Source organism: Crinia signifera, chromosome 5, assembly GCF_055691185.1.
Source record: "Crinia signifera chromosome 5, ASM5569118v1, whole genome shotgun sequence".
Taxonomy (NCBI): Eukaryota; Metazoa; Chordata; class Amphibia; order Anura; family Myobatrachidae; genus Crinia; species Crinia signifera.
The window spans coordinates 275,135,854-275,159,065 of NC_139221.1; the positions used below are offsets into that span (position 1 = coordinate 275,135,854).

At 43.3% G+C, this 23,212-nt stretch overlaps 1 protein-coding gene across 4 annotated transcripts in view; it reads right to left on the reverse strand.

The window, feature by feature from the left end:
* The window catches only part of DPP6 (dipeptidyl peptidase like 6), a 1,240,611-nt gene that overhangs the window by 782,041 nt on the left and 435,358 nt on the right, over window positions 1-23,212 (reverse strand). The window contains exon 1 of one of the 4 annotated variants that reach the window (XM_083189037.1): window positions 7,721-8,404. The exons of the other annotated variants lie outside the window; for them this stretch is intronic. Within the exon in view, the coding sequence (XP_083045163.1) occupies window positions 7,721-7,909 (189 nt within the window). The 5' untranslated portion in view covers window positions 7,910-8,404. Of the gene's footprint in view, window positions 1-7,720; window positions 8,405-23,212 lie in introns of those variants that run through there. 4 annotated transcript variants of the gene reach the window in all.

The following is a 23,212-nucleotide window of genomic DNA, read 5'->3' on the forward strand; positions in this document are numbered from 1 at the left end:
TAATGCGGTATTCTCAGGAAAACAAATACGTGTATTTTCAGTTATAAATTAACTTTCAGTTAACAACAGAATCTAGTTTTCTCTTAATTTATGTTAGGATTGTACCATGGCATAGCTACAGTGGGTACATGGGGTGCCATTGCTATCGGGCACAGAGGCTAAGGGGGTCCTGGATCCAGATTAAATTCCATCACCTGTTTGTTTTACAGCAACCTGGCTAACAAGACCGGTTCTAGAAAAAGTGGGGTGCTTGCGATATTCTGTGTGGCCAGTTGTGAATGGGCTGAGAGCAGCAGAGAGGATGGCCTGTGACACAATGACAGTGATGTCATCATAGTGCTTTTTCATTTGATTAGGCACAATGCTGTTCATTTCTCTATCTGAGGAATTCCCAACCATGGGTGAAATGTAATGAGAGATTCAGAAAGTGAGAGATTTAGTAAGAAATCTCCAGTTTTTTTAAAGCGGCAATCATTTACACTGCAAAATCAAACTTTTTTTTTTTTCCAGTGTAAATGATTGGCACTTTAAAAAAAAAAAAAGAGAGGAGATTTCTTACCAAAACTCTCACTTTCTGGTTGTCTCATCCTATTACATTTCACCCCATGTCTGATCCAGAAAATGAACCAAGTGCCGTCAGGCCAGAGGTTCAGCCAGTGGCCGGGGGAGCCTTACAGGCTCTGGGGCTCCGAATGCCACCTCTATCAATATGTGCCTTGAGATGCACTAATCTTGGATTTGCAAGCAGGGGCATCTTGTAGTTAAGATATTGCAAAGGCCAGGTCATTGCGAGAATGAAGTTGTCTGCTGATAGACTATTTCCTGTCTTAGTTAGTAACAAAAATACTGTCTAAAAGAAATAACGGCCCCTCCCATGTGCTGGACATGCAGGTTAGTTTAGCTGTACAGCCAGAAACCCCACATGTTCAGCGGGTCCCGGTGACGTCACTGAACAATGTTCAATATCGTCCACCAATGGCAAACTATACAGGTATACTAGGCATACCTAGTGTGTATGGGGCTTAACAGACATTGGGGCAGATGTATTAACCACCCTTAAGTGCACATGCTGCACTTAATGCTGTTTAACTGGGGGGGGGGGGGGGGGCAGGGGAGTGATTCTTTTTTTAGATGTATGAACAGTGCCACCTAAAGAGCGCTAGGGTTGTCTCCTGCAATCCCCCCCCCCCCCCCCCACGTAATTAGCAGCCAGGGCGATTTATTAACAGCCGCCTAGGCGTTAAATCGCCGCTTTGCCAGCTCAGGGCTAGCATTGTCCTATCTGCGGGGATACATGAGGATGTAATGGGTGCCTGCTTCTCCTCATTATGCAGGCGAACAAGGACCTGTTATTTTTAAAATGTTATGGGTGCAATGATACATCTGTCCCATTTTATGAGAGAGAGAGAGAGAGAGAGAGAGAGAGAGAGAGAGAGAGAGAGAGAGAGAGAGAGAGAGAGAGAAAGAAAGAAAGAAAGAGAGAGAGAGAGAGAGACCAGTTTGGTCAGTGATGCAGTCATATTTTACATGGGGTTAGCAGTTATATATTCCTTTCATACAGTCAACACCAAGTAATGATGCCAGCTTGAAGTGTATACAGAAGGATAAAAAGTTTATGGTCTCGTGCGCTCAAGCAGCCTATGGAGAGTTCAAGCTAAAATGGTGACCCAAACACCATCAAATACACAGAAGATAAAAGAAGGTAGATTGTCCTCTCCACTGGCGCTCTAATAGGATGGTACCTCCCTTAAGTTAGAGGTACGGTCCTCTTCTCCCAATAAAAGTGATAGCAAGGTGTATTAATAAATACCGTACATCCCTCAAAGTACAGTAACGCTCCTCTTCTCCGCCTCTGTAAATAGCAATCTGTATCACCAGGATTAAGGTCCCCTCTGATAAATGGATGGTCAATCAAACTCTCCCAAAAAGGAATACAGAAAATGGCACAAATAGTGTAATACCATTTAATGTACAATATAACAAATACACAGGTGAGACAGATAAAAAATTGGACAAATGAATGGTAAGATGGCCTGTTACCCGATGTAGTGGAGAACGTGGATAACGATCCAGTCCTCAAAGATGGCAATTAGGGATGGCAGTGAACCCGGGATTTTCACTGCCAAAACGCTTGGAGCTGGGACTTCATTTGTGTGTGGACATCTTGTCTGGACTGGGTGGATTCTGTGCCTGCTGTTGTCGTTTTGGCAGTGAAAATCCCGGGTTCACTGCCATCCCTAATTGCCATCTTTGAGGACTGGATCGTTATCCACGTTCTCCACTACATCGGGTAACAGGCCATCTTACCATTCATTTGTCCAATTTTTTATCTGTCTCACCTGTGTATTTGTTATATTGTACATTAAATGGTATTACACTATTTGTGCCATTTTCTGTATTCCTTTTTGGGAGAGTTTGATTGACCATCCATTTATCAGAGGGGACCTTAATCCTGGTGATACAGATTGCTATTTACAGAGGCGGAGAAGAGGAGCGTTACTGTACTTTGAGGGATGTACGGTATTTATTAATACACCTTGCTATCACTTTTATTGGGAGAAGAGGACCGTACCTCTAACTTAAGGGAGGTACCATCCTATTAGAGCGCCAGTGGAGAGGACAATCTACCTTCTTTTATCTTCCAGCTTGAAGTGTGACTGACATACACAGAGTGATGATCACACTGTAAGCTGTACACAAAGTGGACACTGTTGACATTCAGCAAAAAAAAAAAAAAAGAACTGCACAAATCATTCAAATAATTTGGTTACAGCTGGTGTGGCTACATTTAGCGCAGCTGCAGATACTGCAGTTTAGCTATAAGCATATTTGTTTGTTAGTAACTTGGTCAGTGCCTTACACAATATACACTTAGCAATAGATACATGTATTACCATAAACATGCTTCTCTTAATGTGAAAGACAATGCTGTAGATGCCTTATTGGAAATGATTTAATACTATTAACAGATACATGTTACACAACATGTAGCCAATTATCAAATTATAAAGGCAGCAGTACCTTTACATGTCCATCTGGAGTTTACAGAGCAATAAACTCTGGGCACTAGGGTCATCCCCTATCTCTCCCAGAGTCTAGATCAGTGGTCTCCAACCTTTTTTGGGTCGGGAGCTACTCGCTACAAAATAAACCGCCCGAAGAGCTACTAAAGTAAAAATTTTTTAAAAATCTGCATAATATCCCAAAAAATGCCCTTTACACATAATGCCACAAACTGTAATGCCCCTGACACATTATGCCACACACTGCAATGCCCCAAAACATACCTCCCAACACTGGAGGCAGAGGAGAAGAGCCATTAGAAGGTTCAGCTACTACCGTGAAACTCCTGCGAGGCTACATCCCCCATTTTTTCCGCTATAGGGGCATAGTCAGCTCTCTAAGAGCTGTAGCCACATGGGGTGCGGCCATGGAAAATGGGGGTGTGATACACATATGCCCTCAATAGTGCAGTGCCAGATACACACGACCACAATAGTGCAGTCTGTGATACCCATAAATATGCCCCGCATCGTGATGCTCCATTATACAAATGCCCCACACCGTGATGCTCCATTATACATATGCCCCACACCGTGATGCTCCATTATACATATGCCACACGCCGTGATGCCGATTATGCCTATGACCCACAACGTGAAGCATATGACTGGGAACACAGAGCTGCAGTGTTACCCAGAAGTGCCGGGAGCGCTTAGCGCGATGCTCCCTGTCAGACGCTAGAGGTCAAATATGACTTCTAGCGCCTGCTGTCTCCTCTGGTCCCCGTAACAAGGACTACAGCGGGGGAAGGTGACGGCGGCTGTAGCAGGGCAAGGCGGTGGCTATAGCGGCGCAAGGTGGCGGCTATAGCGCCGCAAGCCAGCGGCAACAGCGGGCGGGCAGGCAGCAGTGGTCGAGCAACCCGTTTCGCTCAGGCGAGCTAACGGTAGCTCGCGAGCGACGGGTTGGCGACCACTGGTCTAGATCACATGTGCAGTTCTCCAAGAAAATGGAGCGGCAGCCATTTTCTCACAGATTTTTCTAATGTACATGTGGGGGGATATTCTGGTTGATTCGCAGCCTTGTCGCAGTCCACCAAACCCCACCTTGCGATTGGTGGCCTGGCCACCACTCATAGGCAAGGGCGATTCCCTCGCAGGGCCTGTGAATGGATGTTACACAGTAACATCCATTTGCAGCCTAGTGGGATCCACTCACATCATTCGATGGTCGGCAACCATCGAAAGATGGCGAAGGTGTACGCATATAAAAGTGAAGTCACTTACATATGCGTGGATGCTCGGGAGGAAGTGGGTGGGCAGCTGATATGCGGTGATGTCAGCTGGCCACCCCCTGCACCATCGGGGCTATTGCATGAGAATGCCCATGAAACGCTGGACATTCCCATATGCAAATGACCCGGGACCACCGCCCCACTACCCTCCATGCCCCATGCTCGCATGATCAAGTGCGCGCGCCCAGCGAACACCCTGTTCGCCGTGGCCGCACGAACCTGGCATATGCACATGTGCAAAATGACCCTGCACATGCGCATATGCGAATGGAGGTTTATTGACAAAATAGGTGCAGGGTGTGCGTGTGGGCTCCTTGGACCCCGGGGACCCATGTGCACCCCACACATTACAGATATACCATTGGCTTTATATTTATATTATATACAGTAAATCTAGTTCAGAAGAAAAATTCAAGACTGCATAATCTTCTCACACATAGTATCTCATGTTACTTATTAACAGTAACTAAATGTTTTGGTAAAATCTGTCCCTGATAAAGGTCCTTTATATTCAATATGTTCATATTCCTCGAAATGTATTAGGTATTATAAGTGAGAAAAGAAATTTAAAGTAATTACTGTATACTGTATATTCAGTTACGGTCCATACACACTGGGTGACTATGCCCAGCGTGTATGGACAGCGATGATCGCTATCATCACTGGGGGGAAAGCCGCTCAGTGCATACACACTGAACGGCTTTCCCCCTGCCCTGCACCGTCAGCGCAGTGCTATGTAAAGCCGTCCATTGCTGGTAATACCAGCAAATTTAATGGCTTTCCAGTCAATGATGCGGGAGAGCGCAGCAGCGCACACCGCTCATCGCCGGGCCATACACACGGAGCAGCTTTGAGCTTAAAGCCGCTCAAACTTGCTGTTTTTGAGCGGCTTTCAGCTCAATGTCACCCAGTATGTATGGACCTTTACACTTTTGTGTTAAAGTTTATTTTATAATGGGCCACAGAATCTCCCTAGAATGTACACACGGAGCGATGGGGGAACTGGTGCTGAGCGACGAGCTGAAGCTCGGATCCCTCAGTTCACATCGCTGCACACCGGCGTTGTGTGCTGAGCAATGCGTGCGGAGCAGCGTTTTGCCAATGCCAATAGGCAAAACATTGTGATCTTAGCAGGAAAGCCAGTATGTAATGTGGATATCTTTGGAGGCTATACACACGGTGCGATCCGTGCTCCATTTCTAAGTCATCTAGTCAGATCGCATTGAATTGGGTCTGGAATCGCCCTGTGCTTAAGCCCCTTAACACACTTGCTTTACATATGCAGTTGAAAATGAGGCACACCTACTAATTAAAACACAGTGGAATAATCACTATTGTGTCAAATTGTTCTCAGGGTATGCGCCCTTTATAATGGATAAAGCGGTAATAGTAATATATTTTTAAATACTTAACCCTCTGCTCTAACAATTTGGTTCAAATATAAATAAATGATAAATAAAGTGAACAAACTATATAAGTGCATAGTAAAAAGGACTGCCAGTGGAGAGCACTGATGGAATAATCGTGCATAGATTTTGAAAAGCAAATATAATGATTTACGTTTTAAAAAAACTTTTTTGTTTGCTATTTTAGACTGCCTTAAAGATTCCCTAGACATCGGTCAGCCTGACAAACTTAAAATATACTTTAACCCTTTGATTGCCAACTTCTCTTTGAGAGGTGTGCAAAATATATGTTAAAAATGACAGCGTCGCTCACATTTGTTATATGAATTCAAATAAAAAAATTATATGTAAAAAAAAAAAAAAAAAGATGATACTGTACTGTATCCTGTCCTATATAAAAGGTAAATATTACAGGTCATTATGATGAATAAAAATGTTTGCTTGGCAATTTTCAAACCTATTTTGATACATTTCCTCAAAGCGTTAAACTCGATGAAGACTGGGGGTGAAGGAGTGGGGTAAGTGAAAATGGAAACATGTTGTTAACGTATACAGGCTGCTTCCCTTTCCGACAGCACCATCTACAGTATAGACATTAAAGGAATCAGCTGCGTAATAGCTATACATACGTAGTTTTACACTACAAGTATTATTCGCTGATGGTGACCAAACTAGAAGCCGCAGGAACAAAATTATTTTAAATAATACAAAGATAACATTTTTAAATTAGGTACATAAAATACAGGTCAAATGGAGGTAAAAAAAAGTATGTTAAAAACAAAGTCAATATACATTACAGTAGTGTACATATCCATATAGCAGACAAAAATAAAGCACTCGAGCTGTTTAAACTGTGCAGTAGACAACACTGCCAAAAAGTGATGTTTTTAGACAGCTGAGCCGCAGTATTCAACAATCAGTTCACATTTTCAAACTGTGATGAATACTGCATAATTACATGTTACAGTTATAACCCTTGCTGAATAGAATGGAAACAAAATATGCTTCAGCTATGATATCATCAACTGCGTGTACAGTATGTTGACATACAGTAGTACCAATACTTCTATTTGTATGGTTGTACAATGTGTAGAAGCCGGATGACATTTCTCCACAGAGATTCATGCTTTATGTCAACTGCAGTGGATTTATTGTGAATTACAAATCTTATGGCGTATGGTTAAACCCTATCACTGCTGGATTAATGTTTAAATGACAATGCACTAGTACTGTAGGCCTTTGCAAGATGATTGATCAGCAATGATCAATGTCTAGTGATTCTGTATTTCTGTAGCACAAAATAGGGTGCCCTGGATGAGTCACTGGTTACTAAGGTGATATGCAAATACAATCTTTGAAAAATATATCCTATCCAGGAGGCAGGGCACATTGGTATTAGTTAGCACTGAATACATTAAAATATTATTTTTATTCTCTGCAGTTGTTAATACACAAAATGGCAAGGGACCTCTCTCTTAATAAAAGTTTTTTTTTATGATTTAATAATTAGGGACACAGGAGCCAGCTGTGGGTGCTGGAGACCCCAATCATTTCATAGTCATATCTATGCATAGTATATTGGTTCCTATGATGCATCTAATGTAAACAAACCCAATCATTGAAAAAAAAAAAGTTGGCACTCATGCTTAGGGGGTATTAAAGCGTTGTACTGCACTGGAAGGGTTAACATTGAGTTGTATCATGGTGCCTTTAATTCTGCATCACTTGCTAATCAATGAAGTTGACATTAAAAGGTGCAGTGGACCAGGCATTAGTAAAACACTGACAATGTAAGACCTGATTTGGTTTCCTGCAGAAACCCTGAAGCGCTGAATAAATCATTTAAGACGCCCTATCAATGGCATTTAAAGAGGGGGCTGGGCCACTGGGGGTGCCAGACACACAGATCATGAGCAAAAAGAATATATACACACACACACACACACACACACACCACTTTATAGGGGGAAGAGAGGGGGGGGGGGGGGCTGAATAATAATAACAACAAGCGTCTTACATCTTCCTCACAGTCATTCCTTGCCTGGTACTGATATGAGGGTCTGGTCTCTGGTGGTGGGCGTGAGGTCTTCCCAGCATTGTCCTCTTCTACATTCTGGCCACCCAAAAGGTGACTTGCTTCAGGTGGCATGGGGAAAGATCTGGAGGTGTTTATCTTCCCAGTGATTCTCTGATACAGCGAAGCCATAAGTCAAGTCCTTCAGCCTTACAACCAAAAGTATATAGAGGAGCCGTGTCTTTTAACCCCCCTCTTTATTTATTAGAAACCAATTAAAATTGTTAAGGTTAAAAAACACGAGAGAGAAAAAAAAAAAATCAAACAGGCCCCATAAATGTTGCACCAGGAAAGATAAAGTCAAACCATCCAATAAAGACCTTTATGTGGTAAAAAGTAGCTATTTAATAAGAGGCAAGCACTGGGGTGAACAGCTTCCCAATCACTCCTGCAGCCTGAGGTGTCCGATCAATTGGCTGTAGAGGCTGCATGCCAGCAGTCCACAGAGGGAGAGAGTGAGGGGACTCTCAAAGAGTCAACACATCATTCAGAGCACGTTGGCTGCTTCCCTTCTCCCTTTGTGGCTACGGGGAGAGGGAGGGGGCTCTGGCAGTATTTTCCCAGCTAGGTTTTCACTAATCTTGAAGAGCAACAGCCACCTGATTGAAATGAAGCCGTGGAGTGCACAGGAGAGGAGGAGGGTGGGAGTGGGCAGAGAGACAGAAGGAAGTGGGAGGGAGAGAGGCGTCACGGAGAATAAGCTGCATCTCTCAGGCTGCTCTCCGTGGTGCTGAAACCCATTGCCTTAGCGAGCAGCATGCCTGCAACACTGTGCTGCTCTGTCTATTTGTGCCTATCCTTCTCCCCATCCACCTCGGTCTCTCCCTCATTCTTATCCTCTGTCTCATCTCTTTCACATTCTCTCACATTCTCTTTGTCCCTCACTTTCTCTCTCCCTCTCTCTTTAACACACACACATCTGGCTCTTTGCTTCTCTCCAAAACAAACAGGTTGCAGATGCTGTGATGGTGAATGCAGCTGCAATGTCATTTAAGTCCAAACGTAGCTTGAATACAGAACACTATGCTGCTACTTATTAAAATAGTTCCAAAAGTGTCTCCTGTACAAGATGACAATGTAAAAGTTTACATGATTCAAGTCAAGTGCAACTTTCCAAGCTGTAGAACTTGTCAGTAGAATGTGTTGGAGTTAACATGATGTTTGATATAGGAAATGTTTTTTCCCACAATGAAAACTTTCCAGTCAGTAATAGGAAGTGTTCTACATCAATGATGACATTGCAGCTTTACATTGGTGGTAGGACTCCACTGGTGAACGAAGATCAATGGTTTGGCATCACTACTCTGAGACACATAGTGGGGAATTTACTAAGATGGGAGTGCTATTTCAAATGGGATGTTGCTATGGGCAACCAATCAGAAATTACTTTTTATTTATTTAGCACATTCTAGAAGATAATATATAGCATCTGATTAGTTGCCCATGGCAACATCACATCTGAAAGAGAACTCCCATCTTAGTAAATTTCCCCCATAGATATGGAGAGTGTATATCAGGAGATGGTTAAACACTGTACTGTAAAATAAAATACATGGCTGCACATCTGCCATCAGTGCTGGAGAGTGTAACTACTGTACATCACTGCTCGCAAACCATCTGTCATCAGTGGCAGAACCACTGGCCAGCCCTTGTCTGTAGGACGCATCAAGGACAACACAGCCCTCCGCAACCTCTACCTACAATTACATTTGCTTTACACTAGTGAACTATATAATTTGGGAAATTTACTAAAGGTCGGTTATGGATGATTTTAATTAGTTTAAAATTAATTGAAATAAATCTCAATCAATGTTGAGTTTTAGGGGCTGATACATTTGCTTGCAGGTGATTTTTGTGCGTGCTTGGCCTGGGAAGTATAACCAATTTTCAATCAATCAGAACTACCCTAGTACATTTCCCCAATATGTATACATACAGTACCATTGAAAGTATCCAAAACAGAATTAGGGGTTCTGTATCTATTGGACGGTGCCAGAGTATATTATCAGCATGTGTCTAGTCTTTACAGTTACTATTCATTTATTTTGTGTCTGCAGTACATTGCTGTTCTTATGCAGTACAATTTTTTTCTCAAAACGGGTAAAACCATGTGCACTGCAGGTGGGGCAGATGTAACATGTGCAGAGAGAGTTAAATTTGGGTGGGGTGTGTTGAAACTGAAATCTAAATTACAGTGTTACAATAATGCAGCCAGTATTTACCCTGCACAGAAACAAAATAACTCAGACACATTTAACTCTCTATATACATGTTACATCTGCCCCACCTGCAGTGCACATGGTTTTACCCATTTTGAGAACAAATCAGATCAGATCAGATCTGAATAAGGGCCTGCATCTCCCAAAACAGATCTACAATACACAACTTGATTTAATATGTACATATTACATTGTAAGGGATGGGTTGAGATGGAAAACCAGCCTGGTAAATTTTAGGAAGCAGTCCTTATGGGGGTGGGGTCTGTGGGGGGTGGAGTTATTCATGGTTGATCGTTATTGTGCGAATTCTCAATGCTATCGATTATTGAATGACTGACCATGTGTAGGGATTGTAGCGTGTATGCGCAAGGCCAAAGTGCCAAAAATATCAAAAATATCAAAATGTCTACTAACAATCCCTGCAATTTGACAAACAGGAAGTCACCATTTGGGGGTGTAACCTGCCATTTTCAAGGAGTGTCAAAAAAATGCAGGCACGCCAAGGTGTTTTAAGGGATGTTGTGTGGCCTAGATCAGCCTGTATCTGTTGCATAGTTGTGGTAGAGTCAGACTTACTCACATTTGCACAGACTGGGAAAATCATTTGATTCGGTGAGTGAATTACAGATGGTTGTGCAGCAGGGTAGCTCAAGAGGGCTTGGCATGCGCCCACAGTACTGAAAACAAGTACGTAGCGTGCAATAGTGACACTTCCTGTGAGACCGCACCCCCTTGCTGTGAGGCCACACCCTCTTATTTCAGATGTCCTTCCCAAACGTAGAGCACTTTTAGGAGGTATTTTAAACAGTATTTTCAAATTCACGAGCGGTAACTGGCTGACCTGTGATGTTTTGTTACAAAAAGCTGGTGCTGGTTATAGACCTACAATGCTTTTTCTATGTTTCATAAAAAACTAGAATATTTGTACATACTGTATCTTGTCAATTGGATTTTTATCACCCAGGGTAAGGCAGTTATTTGGGAAGTAACTACTGCAAACTAATACCATTCTAATAAACATTAAGATGTTGAATTGTTATACAGTAGGAGCAAGTTTCATCTTTGCTCCTTTGGCCATGGCTAGCCATGGCTATCCATGGCTATTCTATTGTTCTCAGCTGCAATCAGGGCCGGCGCCACCACTAGGCAAATCTAGGCATTTGCCTAGGGCGCCGGCCACTGGAGGGCGGTATTTCGCCCCCCTTGCTGCCCGGGTACCTGTCCTGCTGCGCTGTGCGTATATAATGCTGGCGGCGGCGGCAGTGGGGGGTCTCTGCAGTCAATAAGAAATAACGAGCGCTATCCGCCGGGCTATGCGGAAGCGCTTCTGTTTTGGAAACACTGGCCGCACACTGAGATTCAGCCAATCAGCGTGCGCCGTGCGGACAGTGTTTCCAAAACAGAAGCGCTTCCGCATAGCCCGGCGGATAGCGCTCGTTATTTCTTATTGACTGCAGGGACCCCCCGCTGCCGCCGCCGCCGCCAGCTTTATATACGCACAGCGCCGCAGGACAGGTACCCGGGCGGCAGACATCGGGGGGCCCCCACCCCGACTTGCCTGGGGCGCTCCGGTGCCTTGCACCGGCCCTGGCTGCAATACGTATTGTATTGAAGCTGAGAACAATAGAATAGCCATGGCTAGCCATGGACAAAGGAGCAAAGATGAAACTTGCTCCTACTGTACATGCAATGAGACATCCCTAATATACTGTATTATTTGTGCCATGACTTATTTAATATATAATGAGCCTGTAATGTGCAGTATATTAGGACATAAATGTGAAAGTGTAATGCATTAAATGGTGTTCCTAAATATAAAGTACGCCGAACTGTTAAGTGACATTTTTATTTATTGCCCTAATGTGCGTCCTATATGATCCAGTCATACCGCATATGTTATGCAGAACATTTTCTCAAAGTATTTCCCAAACTGGTGTGTGCTAATTGTTCCCAAATGCAAACTGGATATGATCATTTTTATGTATCCCAATGCTCAGAATCCCGATGCTTAGAATGTTGATGGATCTCGTGAGTATTTAATTCTACCCTTAACACTAAGGGGGTTATTCTGGTTCATTCGCTCGGATGCGAATTCACATCCTTGCGAGTGAACCAGATCCAGCCTTGCGAATGGTGGTATGCCGTCCCATCATTCGCAAGCCGCGGCCCTTTGCACTGGCTACGAATGGATGTTTTACATAAACATCCATTCGCATGTCAGTGGGAACCTCCCACATCTTTCAATGGTTGCAGACCATTGAATGATGTGGAAGGTGCACGCATACTGTATGTATGTAAGGTTGCTCTGAGCTTAAGGGGAAGTGGGCGAGCAGCTGACATCTGACATCACTCCCTCCGCCCAGAAGGGGCAGCCAGTAAGTTGTTACTATAACTCGCATTAGAAACAGCTGATAACTTGAATAAGGCTTATGGTGTGTACACACGGCAGGATATGCTGTGAGATGCGAGTCCCGGTACGATCAGATCACATCGGGACTCACATAGCACGGCCTGCATGCAGAGGGACAATTTGGACTATATAGTGCGGATCTGCACTATATAGTCTTGGCTGCCCTCTCTATTCCACTGCCGATTTGCACTTACACAGGAGCGCGCATCGGCAGCGCATCGGGCTCGCAAGCTCTAAAAAAGCATGCAATATGGCTTCCGATGTTCACTATATCGGCAACAACAGAAGCCATATCGCCCCGTGTGTACACACTATAAAACAGCTGCAATGTTAAAGATCTGCACCTTTAAGCCACATTCTATAATTGTGAAATTCAATACCTGAATAAATATCCAGTCCTTACACTGCATGTCGCACTACATTAACATCATAGATTATGGAGCAAATGAGAAAAGTAAAATCACTTGTTCAGCATTTGTTCCATATGCTTTGATCTTTTAATTTGGGTATATGAAATATGATACAATGACATTACCGGGAGCTGTGCACAGTGTCGGACTGGGGCATGCAGGGCCCACGGGGGAAATACAGTGGTAGAAATCCATGCTTAAGGGGTGTGGCTACTGGCCAGCCACCAATAGGATTTGATCAGCCACTTCAGAGGCTTAGCTAATCAGTATCTGCTTGGTGATAGGGTACAGATGTTTCCTTCTATAGCTATCTATATTTACACAATATGGAGCAATTCCTGAGCTGTGCATTTTTTCCTCCATTGGGCGACTTCTCCCTCAGTTTTGCATCTTAGTTCACTTATAGTGAACGGAGTACTTAGGATTAGTGCTTTGGCACGGCTAAGTAGCAAAGTCCATAACAGAGGATAAAGATGGATGGATGCATGATATTGTACCAACCAGTATCAACTGTATATGTCAATGAGACCCTCATTATGTCTAGTAAAGGTGAAGTGCTGTGAAAAAACTATCTGAAAAATATATAAATACTGTAATAATAATAATAATAATAATATATATAATATATAAATCCCAAAGACAACAAGAGGCAGGTACAGGGGTGTGTCATGACTGCCCACTTTGATTGGTAGGTTTTTGTAGAAATAAAACCAGGCACAAATGTTCATCCATGGTGGTGGGGCCCTCATACAATGGATTCCACCTGGCAAATCCCATGTACCCATGTGGGCCAGTCCGACCCGTGATGGGAATACATCATTGAGACTTACGGACGGGGTTCTGGAGTCTGAAGATCAACAGCAGCATCTTACTGAACAGAATCCCAACATGGGCTGGGTAAGTATACTTACCGTCTCTCCATACCCCCCTAACCTATCCTACCTGAGGAATAACCTTACCACCACCACCACCCAAACCTTAACCCCCCCCCCCTAGTGTCAATAACCTTGTCCAACATAGACACACACACCCTAATTCTAAAAGAGACCCCAGCATAATTACGATCTGGATGCTGACTATTGGAATTCTGGCAACAGCTCTCCGCAGCAGTTATTAATTGTATGTCACATAATATTGCCCTAGATCATTTTCTGAAACATAAAAGTAGCCTACTAAATCTTATGCCTCATAGTAGTGCCTAGTCTAGTTTATAAACCATCATAGTTCTTTACTACGATGTCACATTGTAGGGCAGCCAGTACACCTTATGCCACACAGTATCCCCAATTCACATAATGAAATAGTGCACCCATTCATATTATGCCGCAGAACAGTGCCTCTTGGTTATATTGTGCCACATTATTGTGCCGTCCAGTTCTAATTATGCCATGTACCCCAAGGAATTCTGAACACACTGATAAGGTTCAAAATAATCATTCATATTTATTTTGTTCTGTTTGTTCTGCATTGCATGCGGCACATATCATTCATTTGGCGGGATGTAGGAGCGTCTGAGTTTGCCGGAGGTGTTGGTTGCTGTCTGAACTTGGACATTTTTTAAAGGCAGCAATCATTTATAAGTCAAAACGATGCCTTGTAAATCACTGTCGCTCTTCAAAAAATATGTCTGAGTTCCGCCTTCAACTCATTTATTTTTCCTTTGCCTAATATTTTGTTATATGTCTTTGGCATGATCACTTATTTTCTATCCTATCACATGGAAGTAAGGGCATTGGAATGATACTGTAGCTCTTATTCAGATCTGATCACAGTACAAATTTGTTCTGAAAATGGGCAAAACCATGTGCACTGCAGGTGGGGCAGATATAACATGTGCAGAGAGAGTTAGATTTGTGTGAGTTATTTTGTTTCTGTGCAGGGTAAATACTGGCTGCATTATTTTTACACTGTAATTTAGATTTCAGTTTCAACACACCCCACCCATATTTAACTCTCTCTGCACATGTTACATCTGCCCCACCTGCAGTGCACATGGTTTTGCCCATTTTCACAACAAATTAGTACTGCGATCAGATCTCAATAAGGGCCTATATCTGTACATTTACTTTTTTTCCATTGATTACTTTTACAGTTACTGTATATTGATAATGTATTTATGTCTATATACTGTACAACAGGGGTGGCTGGACTTTGGTAACCCGGGATCTACTTTTTGTACAGTTACGTACCGGTGATCTACCGGCGTCTCCCCATGGGCAAATATTCTTCTCCCAGTGCAATACGCCCCTCACACATTATAACACACAGTATTGGCCAAAATTCATATTAAGACACACGGAATCAGAGCAACTATGTCCACTAACCTAACACAAAGGGTCACCTTTGCTGTGCCCCATCCATCCTGCTTCCTGACAAAACACAAACTGCCACATAAAACCCCATTCCCTGGGACTGTGCAACTCAGGACTGATACACCCCCCCCCCCCCCCCCCCAAAAAAAAAAGTGTTTTTCCACTGAGAAATAACAGACCATATTTCCATATTTGGGCCACAAAACTTCATCCCATTCAACTGTGATGAACAAAGACCCCCCCCCTTCCCCACTCCCCTTCAGCAACCACACCAAAAAAAAAGCTAAGCATTTTGCACTTGCAGTTCGTATTCTCCCTGCTGCCTCTGCATTCTGCCCACTGCCACCGCTGCTGTATTCTGCCCACCGCCACCGCCGCTGTATTCTGCACACCACCACCATTCAGCAGTCTGCCAGAGCTTCTCAGCCCTTGCAGTGTGCAGGTATGGGGTGATGTCACCCGCGCAATGCATCACTGGGAATGCTGAAGCCAAAAGAGGCTTCTGGAGGTGAATGGGGCCAGAAGAGGCATCCTCAGGAGAATACTTAAGGAAATCAGGGCTGCCAACAGGGGGGTGCTGTGGGTACAGCTGTCCCGGGCCCCGGCCTCTGGAAGGGCCCAGGCAGCTAATTTTGCCCACCGCAACACCCCCCTGACTACCTCCACTGTGCTGCCTTTGCTGCTTTCAGTGCTCTGAACGAAGCACAGGCTTCTTCAATGCAGGATGCCGACGGCCAATTAAAATGCTGCACCACCTATTGAGCCAATGAGAGCTTGTGTACCATTAGCCAATCAGAGCGGCTGCTGGTACACAAGATTGGCACTCCAGCCGGTGCTGCATTTTCATTAGCCACCGGCATCCTGCATTGAAGAAGCCTGCATTCAGCAGGAGTTGAGCGGTAAGTGCAGGAAGGAGGGGGGGGGGGGGGGGGATGAGGTAGGGGCCTGTACTGGAAATCAGCCCCGGACCCCAATATTCCTAGTGGCAGCCCTGAAGGAAATGATCGCAATCTACCAGCAGAAGGTCCTCTATCGGCTGGTAGATTGTGATCAACGTAATGGCCAGCTCTGCTGTACAAGTTAGCTCCTGTAAATAATGCTACGGTATATAATATTTGTAAAAAATGTATACTGGATACAATATAGCCCTTAAACGTATTTACTATAGTCCAGCAATACATTATATTAGTAAGCTGCTGTGCATGGTAAATAGCATAAGAAGAATGTTTGTCCAAGTTGATTTATCTTTTCAATGTACACAGGTGATAAAGTGGCAAAGGCTATTACAGGCTTTATTGGAAGAGAGTTTCAGTTACTTGGTGGAGTTGCAATGGCTGAGTAGCTGCATCTCTCCCTTCTAGCATTGTAGTCAGCTTGGGGAGAATTTCACTTCTGCTGCTGTTGAATGCTAATATATATATACTGTATAAAACACACATAACCCACACAAAGCTGCTCAGCTGTTCCCAAGGATAATAAAATGTAAGTGTGTTAGCCTTTTGGTGTTTATCCATGCTGCCGCAGTAATGCGTGCTCCAGCGCCCCTCAGTGGATTCATATTAAAACTGTGCTGCAAGAATAAACATATTTGTCAAATTCCAAGGTGGCAGTAATATTGGATTTTTATACTCCGCTACCATACATAAATATGTACTGCTGCCCTTTCTGAGGCAGTGGTGTCAAACTCAAGGCCCTCCAGCTGTTGTGGAACTACACATCCCAGCATGCCCAGCCATAGGTTTTATATAATGGATTGTTAAAACTGTGGCAGGGCATGCTGGGACGTGTAGTCCACATTAGCTGGAGGGCCATGAGTTTGACACCACTGGTCTAAGGTGTCAGTTTACTAAAGTTTCTAAAAATTAAATAAGTTGATGTTGCCCATAGCAACCAGATTGTGTCTATCATTTTCTAGGATGCAATAAAGAAATGATAGACAGAATCTGATTGGAAGCTGTTGTTACAAGCTTTGGTAAATGTATCCCTAAAGCCTATAATTTGTGACTTTCTATATGTATGAAGACAGCCATGTTTACTAAGAGGTTTACTATTGAAGCAACCAATCCGATGCTACTGACACTGGGTTGGGAGCGTGGTACTGGGTTATAAGTGTCATCACGGCCCAGTTTCACACTCCCAGCCCATTCCCAATATGTAGGAGGAGAATGTCAGACCCAGTGCATAGTAATGGAACATGGCTGTGAAAATGTAATAAGTGACATTACAATTGTAACATTATTGTAACATAATGCTTTGATCATTTGTAATTATACCTGTATCTGAATACCATTATTATTGCCTCGGTACAAGACTCAAGAAACGGAAACAGTTGAAACGAATATAACAAGGATGATGAATGGATGGCCGATTGGCAAATTGTGCTTTTAAGTTGTGTTAAGCCCCATACACATGAGGTGAGCGAGAGCAGGAGGATGGCAGGGGAGTGACGACCATGCTGCCGCCAGTGGAGCTAAGGGCATGTTTCACAATTCCCCCCTCCCCCCCATTTTAGCTGGTGGGGCTCTTGTGTGCCGAAAAGGGGACGTGGTCTAATGGAAAGGAGGCATGGCATAACAAAAGGGAGCGTGGCATTATACATTATACTACACACCGTAATGCCCATTTCACATTTTAGCGAACTTCGTAATACCCATTAGACATAAAGCCACCTGCCGTAAGGCCACACATGATGCCCATTACATATTATATAACAAACCGTAATACCCATTACACATTGTGCCACACATCATGATGCTCAGTACATACTATACATACTATATAACACACCGTAATGCCCATTACACTTTTGACACATAAGTGCCACTTACCTACATGCTCATTGCTAGGGGCTTCATGCTCGATGCCAAGGGGGACTGAAATTGCTCGTTGGGTGGGAGAGCGGGTGTGCTGGGCAGGCGGCAGGCAGAGTTTGCGGTGCACAGCTCCGGCGCCCTGTGAACTTTCACCCTCAGCCTCACTACGCAGCTGGCTGAGGACCTTCCTCATCCAGACAGGCTGGACGAGGGAGGGGGTGTTAACACGCAGACATGTGCATTGTTAAAGACAGGAAGTGAAAATATTTGAATATCGCTAAGAAAGCTTTCTGAGCGATATTGTTCAATATTGCCTAATGTGTATGGGGCTTTAATATAAGCATTTCAAGGATGAAGCCTGGAATATGGTTGGTTACTTACTTACTTATTTACTCAGGAATTGCAAGTGGTTAGAAATTAGAACCACTCTGTTAAAATGTTGTTTTAGGGAGACAATCCATATTAAATAAAGAAATGTAAAAAAAGTACTAGAGTTCTTCTTTAAAGCCCTTGACTATTGCAAGACATGAATCATTGTTCTTGAACTTTTTAATATGGAAAATTGTTTTTCAGTTTCCACCAAAGACATAAACCAGATACGGTGATTGTGATCTGTTTAGGCGAGTACAAAATAGCAGCTGTTAAGGAGACAGAAACCAGTGACACAGCAGTGAGCATTAGATGGACGAAGCACAACTTGGTGACATAGAGTTTGGTCAGAAGCCAGGAATGGGATTTAAGTTTATTTGGAACCTTATTTCCCTCAGGAGGCGATAAAATATTTCCAGCCATATTTTGTATGTTTTACACTGCCAAGAAGAAATCCGAGGGGCAAATGGGCCTGTATATAGCAGATAAGAAGCACAAAGGCAACAAATCAAAGTGAAAAGGACACATTTTATTTTTTGTTTCAGCAGCCAGTGTTTTGACCAATTTTTCCATTATCAGCTAAAGGTAAAAGTAGTTATCAGAGTTATTCCAAGGAATGGATCCCTTGACGACAGTAAATATTTCTGGAGAAATTCCGAGGAAGCCTATCAAAAGGTCAAAACTTCACCTAATTTTAACTCATAAATTAATCAATACAAATGATTAAGTGATAATGTTAGGACAATAGGTCCCCCTGGGAAAGCTGGAACCAATATTTTTCTATAACAAATAGGGTTCTGCTTTCTCAATTTATTTTTAACTCCTAAATGTCATAGCCTGGCCAGGGAAAAGGCCACACGCCATATAAATTGCTCTTCAGAAGATCCTGTGGAGAGTTTAAATATCACAAGGTCTTAGTAGAAATGAACAATGAATTATTAAATCATCACTGCAAGAACATTCTGAATGGAATCTATGTCTTAGAAATGGTGGTTTTATTGATTATTAATCTCATGACAACGTTTGACGACTGAAGGAAGACATTTTGTTTATCTCTTTGCTGATCACAGCAATTAGCCACATTTTCAAATACTGTATGAAGGTGACATACAGTATATAACTGAGTGTATGACCTTAATCTAATGTAGCTATATACATGGGGGAGGTTATGTGTTCTGAATGCATAATGTAGTTTCAGGGATGGGAGCTAGAGGTGGGAGGGGAACCAGTCAGCAGCAAGATGACATCTGAGTGTAAAGCTGGTACATGTTAGAATCTGTGTGTGTACACAGCAAGATCGTTGCTGGGTACAGCAGGCATCGGTAAGTGCATACAGTACATACAGTATGTATGCCAGCAGTGACTGAGCAGGTGGCACACTGCATTTCACAGCATGGCCTTCCCTAAGATGTCAATGACAATGTGCAGTAGCGCTCATTGTCAGCATCATAGTGTGTACACAATAGATGATGCGCCCCATATGTTGGCCTGATCGGATGATATTTCTACTAGTGTGTACCCAGCTTAAGATTGCAGGATTTAAGAAATATATATTCTCTTTATTTCCAGTAGAAGAGTTTCATCAGGTCTTATGCACCAGAGCATCTCAGGCTCCAATTCATGGTTGCACGCAAGTGATTAGAGTGGATCTCCACCTCTATTCACAGTTGGTTGCATCTATGTTGCTGCACTGCCTGTGAAAGTAAAAAGCATCTCTATAAGTTCCCATACTGTATGTAACACCCCTACAGGGCCGGATTAAGGGCCACATGGGCCGGTAACTGAAAATGTTCAAGGGCCTATTGTGAGAAGTGAAGAAGCAGTGTGATTAGACATAGGTGGGTGTGGCCAGTGCTGTGGGGTGTGGCCAGTACCATTTGGGTGTGGCCAGTGATTTGTGGGTGTGTACACATCATCCTACTGTACTTGAAATGGCTTATGTTAGTTTGCAGAAGGGTGTGCACCCATGCTACCCTATGGAAAGCAGGTGCATGTGTCCTCCAACCTGCAGGCTAGACGTGGAAAACAAGAGATGTTTGCTGCGGCTAGCAGCAAAGAAGAGGCGTATCCTCATCTGTATCATTGTCTGTTAATTCAGTGCAAGTTCCAGACAGCATTTCAGAGTGATTTCATTTCAGCTAAACTTCATCTGTCTGTTATAATCTCAGCACCTGTGCTGTATACAGACATCCAGTTCTTATAGGGCTCATGCAATAGAGTGTAGCGTTTTAGGTTCTTCATCATACAGTTCTTCATGCACTGCATACTTTCTAGATATTGACAGTGTTCAGACACGGGGCCAGATGTACTAAGCGTGAAAAGTAATAAAATGGAGAGTGAAAAACCACCAGCCAATCAGCTCCTACCTACCATGTCACAAGCTGTGTTTGAAAAATGACAGATAGGAGCTGATTGGCTGGTGCATTTTCACTCTCCATTTGATCACTTTTCAAGCTTAGTACATGTGGCCCACCGTCAGCAGTCCACGAGTGCCTCTACCTAGGTTTAATCTGTCCTGACGCACTTCTCCTGTGCACCTCCACTAGTTTCTCCCATTCCGGTTCTCAACGAGCTTGTCCAGAGGTCCCAGTTCTGTGTTCACAAATACAGTATCTGACAACTGTGAGACATAAAAGTGCTCTTAATTAGACCAGTAGCTTGTCTGAGCAAAAGGGGTGACTCGACCACTGTTGCCCGCCTGCGCCATCCCATGTGTCCGGCCATCGCCCGTTTGTCTGGCCACCCAACTGCCCGTCTGCTGCTTTTGCTGCAGCCTTCCCCTGCACACTCCTCGCTTTGGAGGAGACATACGCTGGAGGTCATATTTGACCTCTAGTATCTGACAGGAAGCACAGCGCTGCAGCATTACCAGCACTTCCTGGTAACACTGCAGCGCTGTGCTCCCTCTGACACGCTAGAAGTCAAACATGTTTTGTAGCGTCTGTCTGGATATTAACCCCTTGACAATGAGCATTAACCCCTTGGCAACCAACATTAACACCTTGGCAATGAGCATTTACCCCTGGCAACACACATTAACCCCTTGGCAATGAGCATTAACCCCTGGCAACGGACATTAACCCCTTGGCAATGAGCATTAACCCCATGGCAATGGGTATTAACCCCTTGGCAATGCGTATTGATCCTTTGGTAATGAGCATTAACCCCTGGCAACGGACATTAACCCCTGGCAACGCACAGTAACCCCTTGGCAATTAGTATTGACCCCTGGCACTAAGCAGGTAATTCACAATTTATTAGAAGCCTTACTTTGGGGGGGGCATTGTGGTGTGGCATAATGTGTCGTGCATTGCGGCGTGGCATAATGCATTCCTCCCAACTGTATCGATTTTTGCGGGACCCGTCCTGCGGGGATTAGACACTGTGCATGCCTCCAATCAGGCAGGCAGAGGGGCTGGGGACATGGCCAGCAGTTGACACAACACTGGCCATGCCCTCACAGTGACAAAAATGATGCCCACAAAATTCCTTTATCCGCTGGCAAAGTTGGGAGGTATGCATTAGGGGGCATTGCAATGTGTGGCATAATGTGTCAGGGGCATTACAGTGTGCAGCATAATATCATAGGCATTATGGTGTGCGGCATCATGTGTCGGGCATTACAGTGTGCAGCATATTGTGCAGGGGCATTACGGTGTGTGGCATAGTATCAGGTGCATTGGACAAATTTTAGTAGGGAGTTTTTTTGTCTTTTTTTGTCTCGAGTAGCTCTTGCTCAATTAAGGTTGGAGACCACTGACCTAGCCAAACATGCTGCCCATTACACTGTTTAATATTATATTAGTCCTTTAAACAACAATAAGTTGTTACCTTTATTGATAATTATGTTTCCAGTTATATTACCTTCATTGCACATACTTTGAAACTACTGAATATCCATTTGCATGCCGTGCAAACGTATGTGCCCTTCAAATGGTGGGCCGGAGTACCACCATTCGCAAGGCGGGATAATGTATGGTTGACTCGCAAGGATGCGAATCCGAACGAATCAAACAGAGTATCCCCCTATAAGTATAATAAAGCTAGTACATTATTGATTGTGTCAGGTCTGAGACAATGGAAGTCTGCCCCGTGTTGACTGTAAGCATTATTGCAGCAGTTGACTCTTCTCTAGTATACATGCAACAGTGTAATCACAATGACTACCCTTTAGCACCAACAAAAAATAATATGATTGTATTATTATATGTTATTATTGTATTTAACTACTTGGGTTTAACAAGAATCCCGATAATTTATTCTTCTCAAACAGAAAATGTAATGAATATTTTAGGAACTGCAATAGAATAAGCATAAATGAGAATGGTAAAACATTACCAAATACATACACAGTACCAAGGTTTATACTTTCCATGTGTTGCTGCAAGGTCATTTCTCTTTACCGTTCCTCACTTTCTAATCCTGATTGTGGCACAGATGTTATTAGTATTTACAAATGGAAATTATAATTGTGATTCTTACAGCAAGTTACAGTAAACATATGGCTGTGTAATTTAGCTATGTTGACATTGACAAAGCCCAGTGTGGTCACATGGATTTGTACGGTAATGCGGTCTTCTGTACTCATTCCTACACAGATATTGCCATTTCTGAAGCTGGTTTCTATTTTAAACCATATTTTAAATCGTAAACATTTATTACTTTCTTTTTATTTCATTTTTGGAAAAAAAGATTTATTTTTTCTTGTACTCTGACCTGATCTTGCTGACTCAAGTAACGGAAAGTGTTTTGCAGATAAAATGTAATTTACAGAATGAAAATGATTAAACCAGGATTTTGGGCACTAATTGGAATCTCATCAAGGCAATGAATCACCATCCAATTAAGGCATAAAAGATGCTTTAACAAACGAGCATGTCCTGCGTGCTGTAGTCATCTGCT